General features: G+C 35.8%; 1 protein-coding gene across 2 annotated transcripts in view; it reads right to left on the reverse strand.

The window, feature by feature from the left end:
- Positions 1-813: 813 nt before the first annotated feature.
- C20H16orf87 (chromosome 20 C16orf87 homolog) overlaps positions 814-15,746 on the reverse strand; it is a 34,234-nt gene continuing 19,301 nt past the window's right edge. Inside the window, exons 3-4 of one of the 2 annotated variants that reach the window (XM_068992893.1) lie at positions 10,026-10,208; positions 814-1,696 (exon numbers count right to left, since the gene is read on the reverse strand). In XM_068992893.1, coding sequence (XP_068848994.1) covers positions 1,578-1,696; positions 10,026-10,208 — 302 coding nt within the window. In that variant the 3' untranslated portion in view covers positions 814-1,577. The remainder of the gene's footprint in view (positions 1,697-10,025; positions 10,209-15,746) is intronic. The other variant, XM_068992894.1, reaches the window with a different exon arrangement.

Consider the following 15,746-nt stretch of genomic DNA (forward strand, 5'->3'; position numbering starts at 1 on the left):
CTGGATTTGTACCCACAATATCTTGGAGGTATGCCTATATAAGTTCATAAGCATTTTAAGATATTAATCATATAACATTTTTTCTCAAAATGAAAGTTTCTTATCATTTTATTTCATAGATAAAAGTCACATTAACATTCCTGGGAATAAACTTTATTACCAGGGTTTTAAAATGCATAAAAGATAAATGTAGTAGTACTTGGAGGTAAATATGGAGATTGAGGGAAAAGGAATTCTTAGGAAAAATCCTATATCCTACCTAGAGTACCTCTTAAGCTCCCTCTGCTGGCTACCATTTAAATAAAGAAAAAAAAATTGTAAACCTCTTTTCCTTTGAGCAGTAACGAGAGAAACAGCCTGAAGCTGACAATGCTGTCGTTGAAAGGAAAATTCTCCCTTAAGCAAGGGCAAGTATAACTGCTGCTACCTTCCCTAATAAGGCTTTAGAATTTCCAAACAGATTTGGGGGGTGCGGGGGAGGTGGGAGAGGCCACAACCAACTTAAAATAAGGAAAGTCATTACCAAGTTTGAATGTGTTAAGCACAAAATTGATATACAAAAATGCAAAAGCATTAAGTATAAATCAACTATAAACAATTATCATTAACACTAGGAAATTAATAATTTAAATACAGTTCACAAATTTCACTATAACAAAAAGCTTATAGCACACTATTTAATCTATTAGTTTCAATATTAAGGTTTATTTTCTTTTTCCTCCAGAGTGAGGTTAAGTAACAACTTAAATAATTTTCCGGATGTATAAATGAACATCCATTCGGAACAAACATTACTGCTTAAAAGTGGCTAAGAAATATTTTGCATGTAATAAATATATTCTATGTTTAGTTTAACAGGCACCATCTTGAGAGCAAAAAAGTTTTTTTTAACCAATAAATAAATTACATTCAAGAAAACAAAGTGTTTATATCTGAAGTATGATATATCCTTAAATGTTTTTCTTCATATATAGCACCCAAACTTCCAAACTGTCTAGAAAGTAGCTTCTAAAATATAACCCATACCTTACGTCATAAAAATAAAACGCAAAAAAAATCAATTTAAGACAAAACTTACAGTTTATATTAATTTCCCATTCAATAAAATATCAATTGCCAATTTATTAAATGAACTGTAAATATGCAATGTTAGTGCTCAAATCCGAAATATATATTTTCAAAAGTCACTCTTTCTCAAAGTATTTAAAATATTGCATCTCTGGTGGCAAACCTGAAAACTATCATTTTATTTCTCTGGTTTTCATACTTCCACTCTCAACCCTATCCTTTAATTCTTTAACAGTCAACCAGTTTGTTTACTTTTTTTTCTTTTTTGGAGTAAATTCACTATATCCCAAACACAAACACTGACAATACTCCTTGGTAAACAAGGAAATCCCAAAACAGTCCAAGCCTATAGCTTCACTCCCAAAGTGTGGCACAGGCTAAATGATAAGGAAAAAAACAATCAATGGCCCTTATTGATGCAATCAAAATGCTCCTGAGAGTCCACAACTGTTTTGAGAATTTGCTGATGTAATCCTGAAGAAAGTTTCAACACATTTTGCAGACAAATATCAGAGAATAAGTCTTTGATTAATAATTTTTCTATTTATTTCTGCCAAGGCGACTGAAAACACGAAAGCCTTTTCATCAGAGAGGTTAGCATAGATGTCAATTTCCTTTTCCTGTTTCTCTGTTAAAAGAAAAAGGGAAAGCTTTTAATATAAAGGCAGTAGATTCAGTAATTTAAGTTTTCACTATTTCTTTAAATGACAATAAATACTATACATAATACTATGATGCATACTAAATGGTATAAAGTATGTTACTAAACTGAAATATTAAAATTATACAAAGGAGTTACTAAAATGCATGAACTGAATTCTAAGACTAAATAGAGATTGGATATATATTTCTATACACACATCTAATATTTCTGTAAGAATCTCAAATATTTTTCTTCTCAGTAGCATGAGCTCCCTGTCTCAATCAAAATGAATTTCCTCACCATAAATAAGGTCCCATCTGAACATCAATGGTGCCTTTATGAATATAATAAATTATTCACCTTAGCCCTGCTACAGAAAATAAGAATAAGCAACATTTATTTCTACTTTGCCCCATCTGATTACAAATGTAATCAAAGTTCATAGCAGAATGTTTTTTTAAACACAGAAAACTAAAATACAAAAGAAAAACCACCTATTTATCTCAAGCCAGCTAAAATCATGATTAACATCTTTGTGGATTACAAATTACTTTTTCAGGTTCTACTATCACAATAAACTGTGGAAAATTCTGAAAGAGATGGGAACACCAGACCACCTGACCTACCTCCTCTTGAGAAATCTGTATGCAGGTCAGGAAGCAACAGTTAGAACTGGGCATGGAACAACAGACTAGTTCCAAATAGGAAACGGAGTATGTCAAGGCTGTATATTGCCACCCTGCTTATTTAACTTATATACAGAGTACATCATGAGAAACGCTGGGCTGGAGGAAGCATAAGCTGGAATCAAGACTGCTGGGAGAAATATCAAGAACCTCAGATATGCAGATGACACCACCCTTATGGCAGAAAGTGAAGAGGAACTAAAAAGCCTCTTGATGAAAGTGAAAGGAGAGTGAAAAAGTTGGCTTAAAGCTCAACATTCAGAAAACAAAGATCATGGCATCTGATTCCATCACTTCATGGGAAATAGATGGGGAAACAGTGGAAACAGTGGCTGACTTTATTTTTGAGGGCTCCAAAATCACTGCAGATGGTGATTGCAGCCATGAAATTAAAAGACGTTTTTTTCCTTGGAAGGAAAGTTATAACCAACCTAGATAGCATACTGAAAAGCAGAGCCATTACTTTGCCAACAAGGTCTAGTCAAGGCTATGGTTTCTCCTGTGGTCATGTATGGATGTGAGAGTTGGACTGTGAAGAAAGCTGAGAGCTGAAGAATTGATGCTTTTGAAGTGTGGTGTTGGAGAAGACTCTTGAGAGTCCCTTGGACTGCAAGGAGATCCAACTAGTCCTTTCTGAAGATCAGCCTTGGGATTTCTTTGGAGGGACTGATGCTAAAGCTGAAACTCCAATACTTTGGCCACCTCATGCAAAGAGCTGACTCATTGGAAAAGACCCTGATGCTGGGAGGGATTGGGGGCGGGAGCAGAAGGGGACGGAAGAGGATAAGATGGCTGGATGGCATCACTGACTCGATAGACATGAGTTTGAGTAAACTCTGGGAGTTGGTGAAGGACAGGGAAGCCTGGCATGCTGCGATTCATGGGGTCGCAAAGAGTTGGACACGACTGAGCGACTGAACTGACTGATTGACTATGATTCTACTTTTGTCTGGATTTTTTTATTATGCTTTGATTTTTAATCAGTTAAACATGTATATAGTTTGCTTTTGTTGTTCAGTCGCTCAGTCGTGTCTGACTCTTTGTGACCCCATGGACTGAAGCATGCCAGGCTTCCCTGTCCTTCACCATCTCCCAGAGCTTGGTCAAACTTATGTCCACTGATTCCTTGAGGCCATCCAACCATCTCATTCTCGGCTGTCCCTTTCTCCTTCTGCCTTCAATCTTTCCGAGCATCAGTCTTTTCTAATTAGTCAGCTCTCCACGTCAGGAAAATATCAAGAATTTCAGCTTCAGCATCAGTCCTTCCAATGAATATTCAAGGTTAATTTTCTTTAGGATTGACTGGTTTGATCTCCTTGCTGGCCAAGGGATTCGCAAGAGTCTTTTCCAACACCACAGTTGGAAAACACCAATTCTTTGGCGTTCAGTCTTCTTTATGGTCCAACTCTCGTATCAGAAAATGACAATTGGAAAAACCATAGCTTTGACTATATGGACCTTTGTTGGCAAAGTAATGTTCTGCTTTTTAATACGTTGCCGAGGTTTGTGATAGCTTTTCTTCTAAGGAGCAAGAATCTTTTAATTTCATGGCTGCAGTCACCATCTGCAGTGATTTTGGAGCCCAAGAAAATAAACTCTGTCACTGTTTCCATTGTTTCCCCATCTATTTGCCAAGATCTTAATTTTTGAAGGTTGAGTTTTAAGCCAGATTTTCACTCTCCTCTTTCACCTTCATCAAGAGGCTCTTTAGTTCCTCTTCACTTTCTGCCCTAAAGGTGCTGTCATTTGCATATCTTCAGTTCAGTTCAGTTGCTCAGTCGTGTCTGACTCTTTGCGACCCCATGAATCGCAGCACGCCAGGCCTCCCTGTCCATCACCAACTCCTGGAGTTCACTCAGACTCACGTCCATCGAGTCAGTGATGCCATTCAGCCACCTCATGCTCTGTCGTCCCCTTCTCCTCCTGCCCCCAATCCCTCCCAGCATCAAAGTCTTTCCCAATGAGTCAACTCTTCGCATGAGGTGGCCAAAGTACTGCAGTTTCAGCTTTAGCATCAGTCCTTCCAAAGAAATCCCAGGGCTGATCTCCTTCAGAATGGACTGGTTGGATCTCCTTGCAGTCCAAGGGACTCTCAAGAGTCTTCTCCAACACCACAGTTCAAAAGCATCAATTCTTTGGCACTCAGCTTAGGTTATTGATATTTCTCCCAGCAGTCTTGATTCCAGCTTGTGAATCATCCAGCCTGGCATTTCACATGATGTACTCTGCATATGTTAAATAAGCAGGATGACAATATACAGCCTTGACGCACTTCTTTCCTAATTTTCAACCAGTCCGTTGTTCTATGTCCAGTTCTAACTGTTGCTTCTTGACCTGCATACAGGTTTCCCAGGAGGCCGGTAAGGTGGTCTGGTATTTCCATCTCTTTAAGAATTTTCCACAGTCTGCTGTGATCTACACAGTCAGACTTTAGCGTAGTCAATGAAGCAGAAGTAGATGTTTTTCTGGAATTCCCTTGCTTTTTCTACAATCCAGCATATGTTGGCAATTGGATCTCTGGTCCCTCTGCCTTTTCTAAACCCAGCTTGAACATCTGGAAGTTCTTGGTTCACATACGAATGAACCATAGCTTGGAGGATTTTGAGCATTATCTTCCTAACATGTGAAATGAGTGCAATTGTGCGGTAGTTTAAACATTCTTTGGCATTGCCTTTCTTTGGGATTGGAAAGAACACTGACCTTTTCCAGTCCAGTGGCTACTGCTGAGTTTTCCAAATTTGGTGGCATATTGAGTGCAGCACTTTAACAGCATTTATCTGATGCAACATCTTGGACTTCTGTTTTCAGGCATGATAAACTGACTTTCCACCATGAAAAATTAGGATTTATTGTTTTCTGTCTCTTGCCATCATACTTTTATCACATCTTCCCATTACAGTTATATTATCATTTTGATGAGATCAATATTGTGCTAACATTATTCATTACGTAAATTATTTCACTTTTCCTGTACACTGTTTTCCCTGAAAAGATTCTCTTTCTTCATTTGCTTAGTTTTCATTACTAACTGAACCCAAACTCTCTCCTCGTTGGATAAATCTTTCAGAATGTTTACATATAACAATTTTATCTTCTTGAAGAAATTCTTCAAGAAAGTCTTCTGCTATACTCCAATCTGACATGGTTGGTTTTTAGGCCTACTGCACAATTATCATGTTGAGATCTCTCGTCAACATCATGCTGGAGATTCTTATCTCTCTCTTGAGTTGGACCCTGTGTTCTAAGTTCAGGATACATTCTTGGTTTACGTCTTCATTTTGATGCCATGTATCTTGCAGTAGCTTCCTAAGAAAGGGAGTATGAGTAGCAAATTTTTTGAGATCCTAAATATTAGAAAGTGTCTTGAGTCTTTCTTCACACTAGTTACTAGTGTGATTAAGAAAAGACCTGAAGATTTCCTCTTAGTATTTAAAGGCAAAATACTATATTGCAAATACTGGTGCCACTGCTAAGAAAATTCTATACCACTTTTTATAGTTATTTTTTAAGTTGTTGCTAATTTCCCTAAAATGAAATATATGATCTTAAGTGTACAACTGGATGATCCACACCACAATTTAAGATATGAAATTTCTCATTCTCTCCAGCCAATCCCTCCCCACCCTACCAGAAATATTATTCCACCACCATAGATTCATTTTGCCTGTTCTTGAACATCATATAAGTGGCATTGTATAATATGTACTATTTTGTGTCTAGCTTCTTTCATTCAACATGCTTTTGAAATTCGTTGATGTTGCTCATACACAAGTAGCTTGTTCCTTGCTGGATAGTATTTCACTGTACCATTTTGATTATTTCCTTTGAACACTTGAAGGGTTTTCCTTTTAACCAAAGAGAGATAATTTATGATGATATAATTTTGTATAATATCTTGTTTTAACCATCCACTTAATTTGGTGGGGTATTTCAATACAGAAATTCAGTGTCCTTCAGGTGTGGGAAAATTACTCAAATTATTTCACTGATGGCTTCCTTCTCTTTCATCTTCTGTGTTCTTTTCTGCAACATCAATTATTTACATATGTTGACCTCAAATTGGTCCTCTAAATTTCTTATGTTTCCTATTCTATTTTTAATCTCTTTTCCTACTGGTATACATTCTGGTACATTTCTTCAATTTTATCCATCAGATTTCTGTTAAAGTTTGCCATTTTTGCAAATCATATAGACATATCTATACACATACACACATATATGATTCTCATTTTAAAGTTACATATTTTATATAGATATATATATATAAGATTCTCATTTTAAAGTTCATTTTCCAGGTACTTTTTTGATATCTTCAATTTCCTTTTAAGAAAAAGGAAATTCCTTTTTGTTTGTTTCATTACTACCACAACGTCTCTTACAAAGAATATTAATGGCAGTTTTCTTTTTTTTTTTTTCACCCTGGAAAAACTCATCCAAGTTACTGTTTTTCTCCTTTATGAAGGCCTGATTGGAGAACCCAATATTTACATCTCTAATTTTTACCTAACTTTCCTCATTTTAATTTGATAGCCCTGCCCTCAATGATGCCTGGTTATTTCCGAGACCAGAAACTCTTTTGCCTTATCTTTTATCAAAGGATAAACGGCCCTAGCAAGGTATTAAAAAAAGACTTTCAAATAAAGTTTTTTAGCCTCACCTTCACCTCTACACTTCCAGACATAACTCGTGCCAAAAATTGCTGACCTTAAGGAAGATGTAAAACAAGAAAAAGTTTCTTTCTTAGCTTTTCTCAAAGGAGTTTACAATTTAGTTTCTTGGGTCTACTAAAGAAGTTATTACTTTCCAGAATTTTGCTGTTTCTCCTATTCCCTCTTCTTGTGGAACTTTGCCCTTGGAAAACAAAAAGTCCCTTTCCTACTTTACTAGGGTTTGGGGAGAGAACAGAGCTAGATGTGTTTATTCAATCTACCATCTTTAACTTGAAGTCTACCTTAATTATCTATGTTCATTAATAAGATATTCAAAATTAGTTAATAAATTTTAATCAGTGAAAATGTCACTCTTACATTACTAATATCCAGAATAATCATACCCCCACATATAAAATGAAGACTTATTTTAAACCAACCAAAAATTAAGTTTAATGATTGGCTTTTATGATAAGGTTGTTACCTAGATGTCTAAAAAGACTTCCTTTCATTCTTCTATTTTTTTCAAAATATAAAAACTAAAGTCAATTAAAAATGTGCTTTTAGACACATTGTAAGGTTTTCCTTATTAAAATAAAAGTAAAGCTTCCTTCAAATTCTTTAAGCGTCCTATGAGCAGGGATACTGAATTTAAGTGGCTACTAAACAATAAGAGAAGGCAATGGCAACCCACTCCAGTACTCTTGCCTGGAAAATCCCATGGACGGAGGAGCCTGGTAGGCTGCAGTCCATGGGATCGCTAGGAGTTAGACACGACTGAGCGACTTCACTTTCACTTTCATGCATTGGAGAAGGAAATGACAACCCACTCCTGTGTTCTTGCCTGGAGAATCCCAGGGATGGAGAAGCCTGGTGGGCTGCCGTCTATGGGGTCGCACAGAGTCGGACACGACTGAAGTGACTTAGCAGGAGCAGCAGCAAACGATAAGAAATATATCAAAGAAGTCTATTCTAAAATATATAGACATTTTAAACGTTCGTATTTCCCACCAGTATTATATTTAGAGAACATGGTGTGCCTTCAGGGACTGAAAGCTACAGCCCAAGAGCAAAATCTAGTCTGCAACCTGTTTTTATAAAGTCTTACTGGAACACAGCCATGCCCATTCATTTACATATTTTCTATGGCTGCTTTCCAGACACAATGACAGAGCAGAGTGGCTTTGACAGAGACTTTATAGCCCAGAAAGCCTAAAATATTATCTGGCTCTTTACATAAAAAGCTTGCTGACTGCCCCTGTTCCTGACCTACATTAAAAGATTCCATTTTATTATACAAAAATTGCTTTGAGGTCTTCCTTGTTTGCAGTAAAAGCATATCTTACTCTAGAAACAGCTTTCTTAAAACTTTTCTACAACAAACTAAAAATATCTGAAAAAAATGTATAGCCAATAAATGCTTCTGTTTTCAAGTTAACACAAAATAAAAGATTCAAACCTGCACAGTGAGAACCAGAACTACAGTCATTTCCCCAAAGAAAAGACTGTCATTATCTATTTTCTCATCTCCTCCTACCCACCACCAGAAGCATTCCTTTTCCATTCTTTGAATTATGGTCCTTTTACTTCAACTGTAAAGAATGTTCTGCTTTCTGGGCCAAACAGTATTTTCCTTTTCTCTTTTTTCTCTGTTAGACTTTCCTTTACCTAGTTTCCCTGTTGAAATAGTCTTTGGCATATATTTTCTGGTCACCCCATTATTAAAGAAGCACATTCAAACTGAGAAGAAAACTCAAACTCTCTGGAAGATCAGCATAACAGAAGAAAAGAGAATAAGCAGTAAAATTAGCCAAGGAATTAAGGAGTATCTAAGCACAGTCTTCACAGAATATAGTCAAAGACATTAACCTTAATCCTTTAGCCATATGATATTAAGAAATCTTTAACTTTGATAAAAGCTATAAAGATGAAGTTATTTACACTAACAGTAGTAATTTTATTCAAATAGATATTTAAATAGAAACACATAAAACAGGGAGAAATGGTGAACAGTAAGAAATTCTCAGTGTCTAAAATATATTTATGGGTGAATACCTGAATACTTAAGACTGAATGCCTGAAAGAAGTAAAGTGTAGCTCACAAATAACATAAGAAATTATAAACGCATTTAACTGAAGATGAAATTATTCTAACAGAGGTTTTTTTGATGTCTAATAACATTGTTATTTATTTTTAATTAAAGTATAGTTGATTTACTTGATAGAGATTTTAAAAGAATTATAGAAAGCAACTATCTTTTTCATTTAATTACTGGCTTGAAATTATGGGCATATGGGGGTTCATTATACCATTCTTTTTAATTTGTGTAATTTAAAAAATTTTCCACAATAAAAGGTTTTTTAAAAGATAAACAAAAATCAAAGAAAAAGAAGCTGAAGTTTAAGTTGATGGTTAAAAACATCATGGTGGATGGTTATTGGTAGGCACACTAGTTATCCAAAGAAAAGAGAAAATCTATAAGGAGAAAATGAATATGTTTTAGACAAAGAATATTATCCAAGAAGAAATCCACCTTAGCTTTTGGATACTGAAGAACACTGAAAATTCATACTGAAGAACACTTTCAATAGTAAATTTTTAAAACTCACAGTATAATAGTTTGAAATAAATCTTAATAGAATTTAGATTTATCTTTTAAAAAAGTATAACCATTTTAACAGACTTATTAGGATGTCATACACAAATTATTGTCTCTGAACTTTACTATCATCAGTTTATAGGAAAGTGAATTTACCTAACTTAAGCCTTTAGTTTTCCAATAAGAATTAAATTTACGGATTAAAAAAAAACAACAAGTATCTACCTGAGAGAAAATGCTTTTACAAACTAAAATATAAGTTGGAATTTTAAATCCAGGAGTTAAATGCCTACCAAATACTTTCTTCACTACTATCTAATTAAGATCTTAGAAAACTTTAATACTTTGGGGAAAAAAAACTGCTTGGATTTACTCATACCTCTTTCTTCCTCATGTTTTTTGGCAGATGCACTTTTAGGTCTTCCTCTTCCTCGTCTGATATGATCTGAATGGCTGTTACTTCGAGACCTCTTTCTGTTTTCTAAATCTTTATTTACTGTAGAATTTATCTTCTCTCGCCTAACTCTCTCTGTTCGCCTCCTCTTGGCCTCATGCTTGTTTTCTGTATGGATGAATAAAAGTGATATATTTTAGGGCTTAAGCAAGAACTGTTTGCCCATGTTCACACTGCTTTCTTCTTTTTCTTTCTAAATAGCGCTAGAGTTTGCTGCCTGGCATATTTTATAAAATTACATCCATAACATCTATGCCCTTCAGAATAAAAAAGAAACAACAGAATTCAGATCCATATTAACATGTAAGGTAGGAGGAATATTAGAAAACAAGTATCTCTATTTGATATTCAGCCCCTGTAAATTCACACAATTCCAAGGCAACCTTTCTGCTTTTTTCCCTTTTCTCTGTTTCTAAGCTAAAAATGGTGAAGTATTAAAAAGGAAAATAAATAAATATTCCATCCCTTTTTTCCCCCTACCCAAATCACAGATTGAAATATATAAATTACACAGAAGTAAAACTGACTTTAGCTATATTATATTAATGTTACGGAAAAAAACAAACAGAAAGTATCTAGGGAAAACATAAAAACACGAGGGAGGTAAGCAGTTTTCACTTTAGTTACAGATAAGGTCATTTTTGATATTCTAAGAGCATGTTTATCCCAATTAGAATCCAATGGGGGAACTTTACTCAATATGGTGATTTAATTAACACAAGGAGCCACTCCTTCTCACTCCAAACAGATTAAAAGGTTGGGTAAGACAAACAATAAATTTAATACATACCCGACTTTAAAAAAAGAAAATTCCTCAAATGCCTAAAATAACAGTGGTAAAGGGGCAAAACAAATAAGAAAATTCATATCCCAAACACTAAAGGGAAAAAATTAAAAGGCTATATAAATTAAGTATGCTCAATAGGCTATTATAAGGTAAAATAAATTTAAGTAAAATAGTAATAGTTATTTCCAAATGCCATATCCTTAGAAAATTAGTTAATTCCAGGTCTCAAATGAGACATACACCAGATAACGTAAGAACATTTAATTATTCCAAATTGTAAGAAAGTTATTACTTTAACAAATAATTTGCAAGGAATAAAAAAGAAAATAATAGAGTCAAAAGAGATATCACCCATATACAATGTGAGGACCTTATTTGGAATCTGTTTATAAAAACCATTTATGAGAAACCTGAAAATTTCAATACCAGTTGGATATTTGGTATTACAGAATTAGTGTTATTTTTTAATTGCATGTAAGTTTTTAAAAATTATTTACTTGGCTGTGCCAGGTCTTAGTTGCAGCATGTGGGATCTAGATCTCTGACCAGGGATTGAACCCAGGCCCCCTCCATTGGGAACATGGAGTCCTAGCCACTGGACCATTAGGGAAGGCCCTGTGCTTCAGCTTTTAAAGGTCAACCTTTCAGAAACATATAATGAAATATTTATAATTGAAATTATATGAGATTTGCTTTAAAATGATATACAAGACAAGAAATGGATGTGGATGTGACAGTGTGTGCTTAGAATTTCTCAAAAAAATAAAAAATTGATTTGATACAGTTTCATTTATTATGGCATCTACTATTACTGCTAAAGGCAGAAAGATTATTATTTTAGTGATTTAAAAAAAAAGAACAATTTTAAATGAGGCATGAAACTTCCAATCCAATTCTGAAAATATAAAGATATATGATGTTATTAAAAAAGATAGAAAATTTACATGTGATTCCAGTATTATTATCTAAAGTATAGATTTTGTTCAAATTGCACAAAATTTTATGTCCACTATTGGTTTTCATACCTAATTCAAGATTTCACATTGTATTTATTGGATTGACCAGTTTCAGCTACATGCAATGAATTCTGATAACTTCTCTTTTCATCTTTATTCTTTACAAATATTTTCTAATTTCTCTTGTTACGGCTTCTTAGATACACCCATCATTTAAAAGTAGGCATTTAATTTCCACAAATATGGGGTTTTTTAAGTATTTTTTATATTAATTTCTCATTTAAATGCTTTATTCTCCACAATCACCCTGTGTTTTTTCAGTCTTTTAACTTTCTTGAGGCTTTCAACGGGTAAGACAAAGATCTCTCTTGGTTAATGTCACACTGTACTCTTGCCTGGAAAATCCCATGGATGGAGGAGACTGGTGGGCTGCAGTCCATGGGGTCACGAAGAGTCAGACACGACTGAGTGACTTCACTTTCACTTTTCACTTTCATGCATTGGAGAAGGAAATGGCACCCACTCCAGTATTCTTGCCTGGAGAATCCCACGGACAGAGGAGCCTGGTGGGCTGCTGTCTCGCACAGAGTTGGACACGACTGAAGCGACTTAGCAGCAGTAGCAGCAGCACTTGAAAATATGTGGGCTATTTTCAAGTATCTTTCAATATTCATTTCTAACACAATTCCACAGTTATAAGAGAATACAGACTGTTTGATTTCAACACTTTTAGATGATGAAATTTTTGCACCTGGTTTTATGTCCCTGGATATGTTCCAGGGTCTCCTGGTGTATGTCTATAGGAACTTCAATAGAATTTGTACCCTGCTGTTGTGTGAAAACTGTATAAATCTTAATTATGTTGAATTGGCTCATAATGCTAGTCTACTATATCCTACTTTTCTATTTATTCTATTAATTTTTGAGACTTTGATGCAGAAACTCCACCTAAAAAATCTTAATCTACTTAAAAATAATTGTAATACATAATGGAACTATATGTAATTTTGATCTGTATTTTCCAAGTCTCCAATAAATGTGTTATTATGCTGCCATAATTTAAAATATTAAAAGTTTAAATAAAGTATAAGAAAAAAAATAAAAGTTCAAAGAAATAGTAACTGGTAAAGCTTTTTACAGTATGCCTTTTAGACTTTAACACTGAATTTAAATTTGTTCCTTCAGCTACCCACTCATTGCTGTAAACTTATTCATAGCCAATCTCAAATAAAAAGACGTGTCTATACTTTCTGCCTCTAGTTTCTCACCTTCCATTCATCCATCACTTCATTCCAGTGTAGTTCCCAACCCAATGAAAAGGATCATCAAGAACAAAAACCTCTGTCAGCAAATCTAACTGACACCTTTCTTTAATCATCTTACTTACCATTTCTCAAAAATTCAAGAGGACTACTCTTTTCCTTGAAATTAATTTCATTGATTTTTCAGGTTCTCCAGGCTGCCCATCATACCAGCCACTCCTTTTTTATCTCCTTTGGAGTCTTCTCCTCCCTGCAGATTCTTTTCCATCTCTAATATTAAAGTCCTAGGACTCTATCTTGAACTCAGATACTCCGTGGACCCAAAACATTAAGCGCTGGTGTTATAATGGTTCTAAAATTCATACTTTCAGCTGTGACTTCTTCCCAAAGCTCTAGACTGCCTACTTGTATGACCCACAAGCATTTCAAAAGTGTCCAAAAAAATAACTCTTGATTTTCCTTCCTCCAACCTTCATTATAATAGTAAATAGCACCAACAGTTACAAAAGCCAAATAAACCTAGTCATTTGTGACTCAGATTGTTTCTTCTATCATCACAAAAATCCACAGGTACTCTGTGCAAAATATATCCACAATTTCCTCATTTCTCCCACTTCTGTGGGCAACATCCAAACTGAATATATTCCCTAAACAGCTGTCAAAATTACCTTTAAGAAAAAACAGACTGTATAAGTTCCTTTTCTAAAATCTTTCATTAGGCTTTTCACTTTATTTAAAATAAAGTCAAATTTCCTGACAAAAGACTATAAGTCCCACTATAAGACCTGACATTCACCTCTTACTCATCTCATTTCATATCACTAGCCATCTTGTTCACTACTCTCCAGACATGTCTTCCTCTAAAACAAGCTCCTTCCTCCTCTTGAAGCTCTGCATTTGCCAATCCTTCTGCCTAGAGTTCTCTTCCCAGCACTCTTCATGAGATAGGCTATATTTCCTTCAGATGTCAATTTACAAATCACTCCAAGTCTCAAGCCCAAGTTACTTTCTTCTTCTACTATTACTATAGTCTGTTTTTTATTTACATATATGCTCAATATGTCTCCCCCATCAAAGTATAAGCTCTATCAAAGTTGGGACATTTGTTTGTCTGTCTCATTCACAGAAACTAGAACATTACCTACACATGTTGCTGCTGCTACTGCTAAGTCGCTTCAGTCATGTCTGACTCTGTGCGACCCCATAGACGGCTGCCCACCAGGCTCCCCCGTCCCTGGGATTCTCCAGGCAAGAACACTGGAGTGGGTTGCCATTTCCTTCTCCAATGCATGAAAGTGAAAAGTGAAAGTGAAGTCGCTCAGTCATGTCCGACTCTTAGCAACCCCATGGACTGCAGCCTACCAGGCTCCTCCGTCCATGGGATTTTCCAAGCAAGAGTACTGGAGTGGGGTGCCATTGCCCTTCTCCAACTTACACATGTCAAGTGGTGCTAAATAAACAAAATTAGACTGAGTACATCCAATGGTCATGTATGGATGTGAGAGTTGGACTGTGAAGAAGGCTGAGTGCCGAAGAATTGATGCTTTTGAATTGTGGTGTTGGAGAAGACTCTTGAGAGTCCCTTGGACTGCAAGGAGATCCAACCAGTCCATTCTGAAGGAGATCAGCCCTGGGATTTCTTTGGAAGGAATGATGCTAAAGCTGAAGCTCCAATACTTTGGCCACCTCATGCGAAGAGTTGACTCATTGGAAAAGACTTTGATGCTGGGAGGGATTGGGGGCAGGAGGAGAAGGGGACAACAGAGGATGAGATGTCTGGATGGCATCACTGACTCAATGGATGTGAGTCTGAGTGAACTCTGGGAGTTGGTGATGGACAGGGAGGCCTGGCGTGCTGCAATTCATAGGGTCGCAGAGTCAGACACGACTGAGCGACTGAACGGAACATGCATTTATCTCACGATGTTCTCAAAAATTCTACTGAAATGCAAATAAACATGGGAAAAAGGAAAATAAATCAGCAGGGTTTCAAACAGGAAATAGTGCTATTAGCAATCTGAAATTACAGAATTCCAGCAAGCTGGCAAACTGACAGATTCTGATTAAGTAACCAGAAAAGAAGAAACTGAAATTCAAACTAAGACTATGAGATGGCTCCTATAGAAGGGGCAGCTGTTCTTCCCAAAGACACTCCCAGGATAGGACAAAAAGTATAGTAAGGAAGAGTAGGCCACAGAGTGCTCATCAGAATAACTCTCGAACTACTGTAGAACAGTTGGGCCTATGTATACAAAGCAACTGACATAAAGAAATAAAGCTTTTCAGAACCAAGCAATGTTCAAGGGAACTTTGAACTTCCATATCATAGAAATATGAAAGGGGTTCCCAGGTGGCGCTAGTGGTAAAGAATACAACTGCAATGCAGGAGACGCTGGAGCCTTCGGTTCAATCCCTGGGTTGGGAAGATCTCCTGGAAGAGGCAATGGCAATCCACTCCAGTATTCTTGACTGGAGAACCCCATGGACAGAGGAGCCTAGGGGGCCACAGTCCACAGTGTTACAAAGAGCTGGACACGACTGAGCAGGCACACACATTAGAAATAAGAAATAAACAAAAAAAAGTGGTTCCTCATAAAAAAGAAACACTATAAAGGATTTCACATTCTGCCTCAAAATGATG

The sequence above is a fragment of the Capricornis sumatraensis genome, chromosome 20 (assembly GCF_032405125.1).
Source record: "Capricornis sumatraensis isolate serow.1 chromosome 20, serow.2, whole genome shotgun sequence".
NCBI classification, from domain to species: Eukaryota; Metazoa; Chordata; class Mammalia; order Artiodactyla; family Bovidae; genus Capricornis; species Capricornis sumatraensis.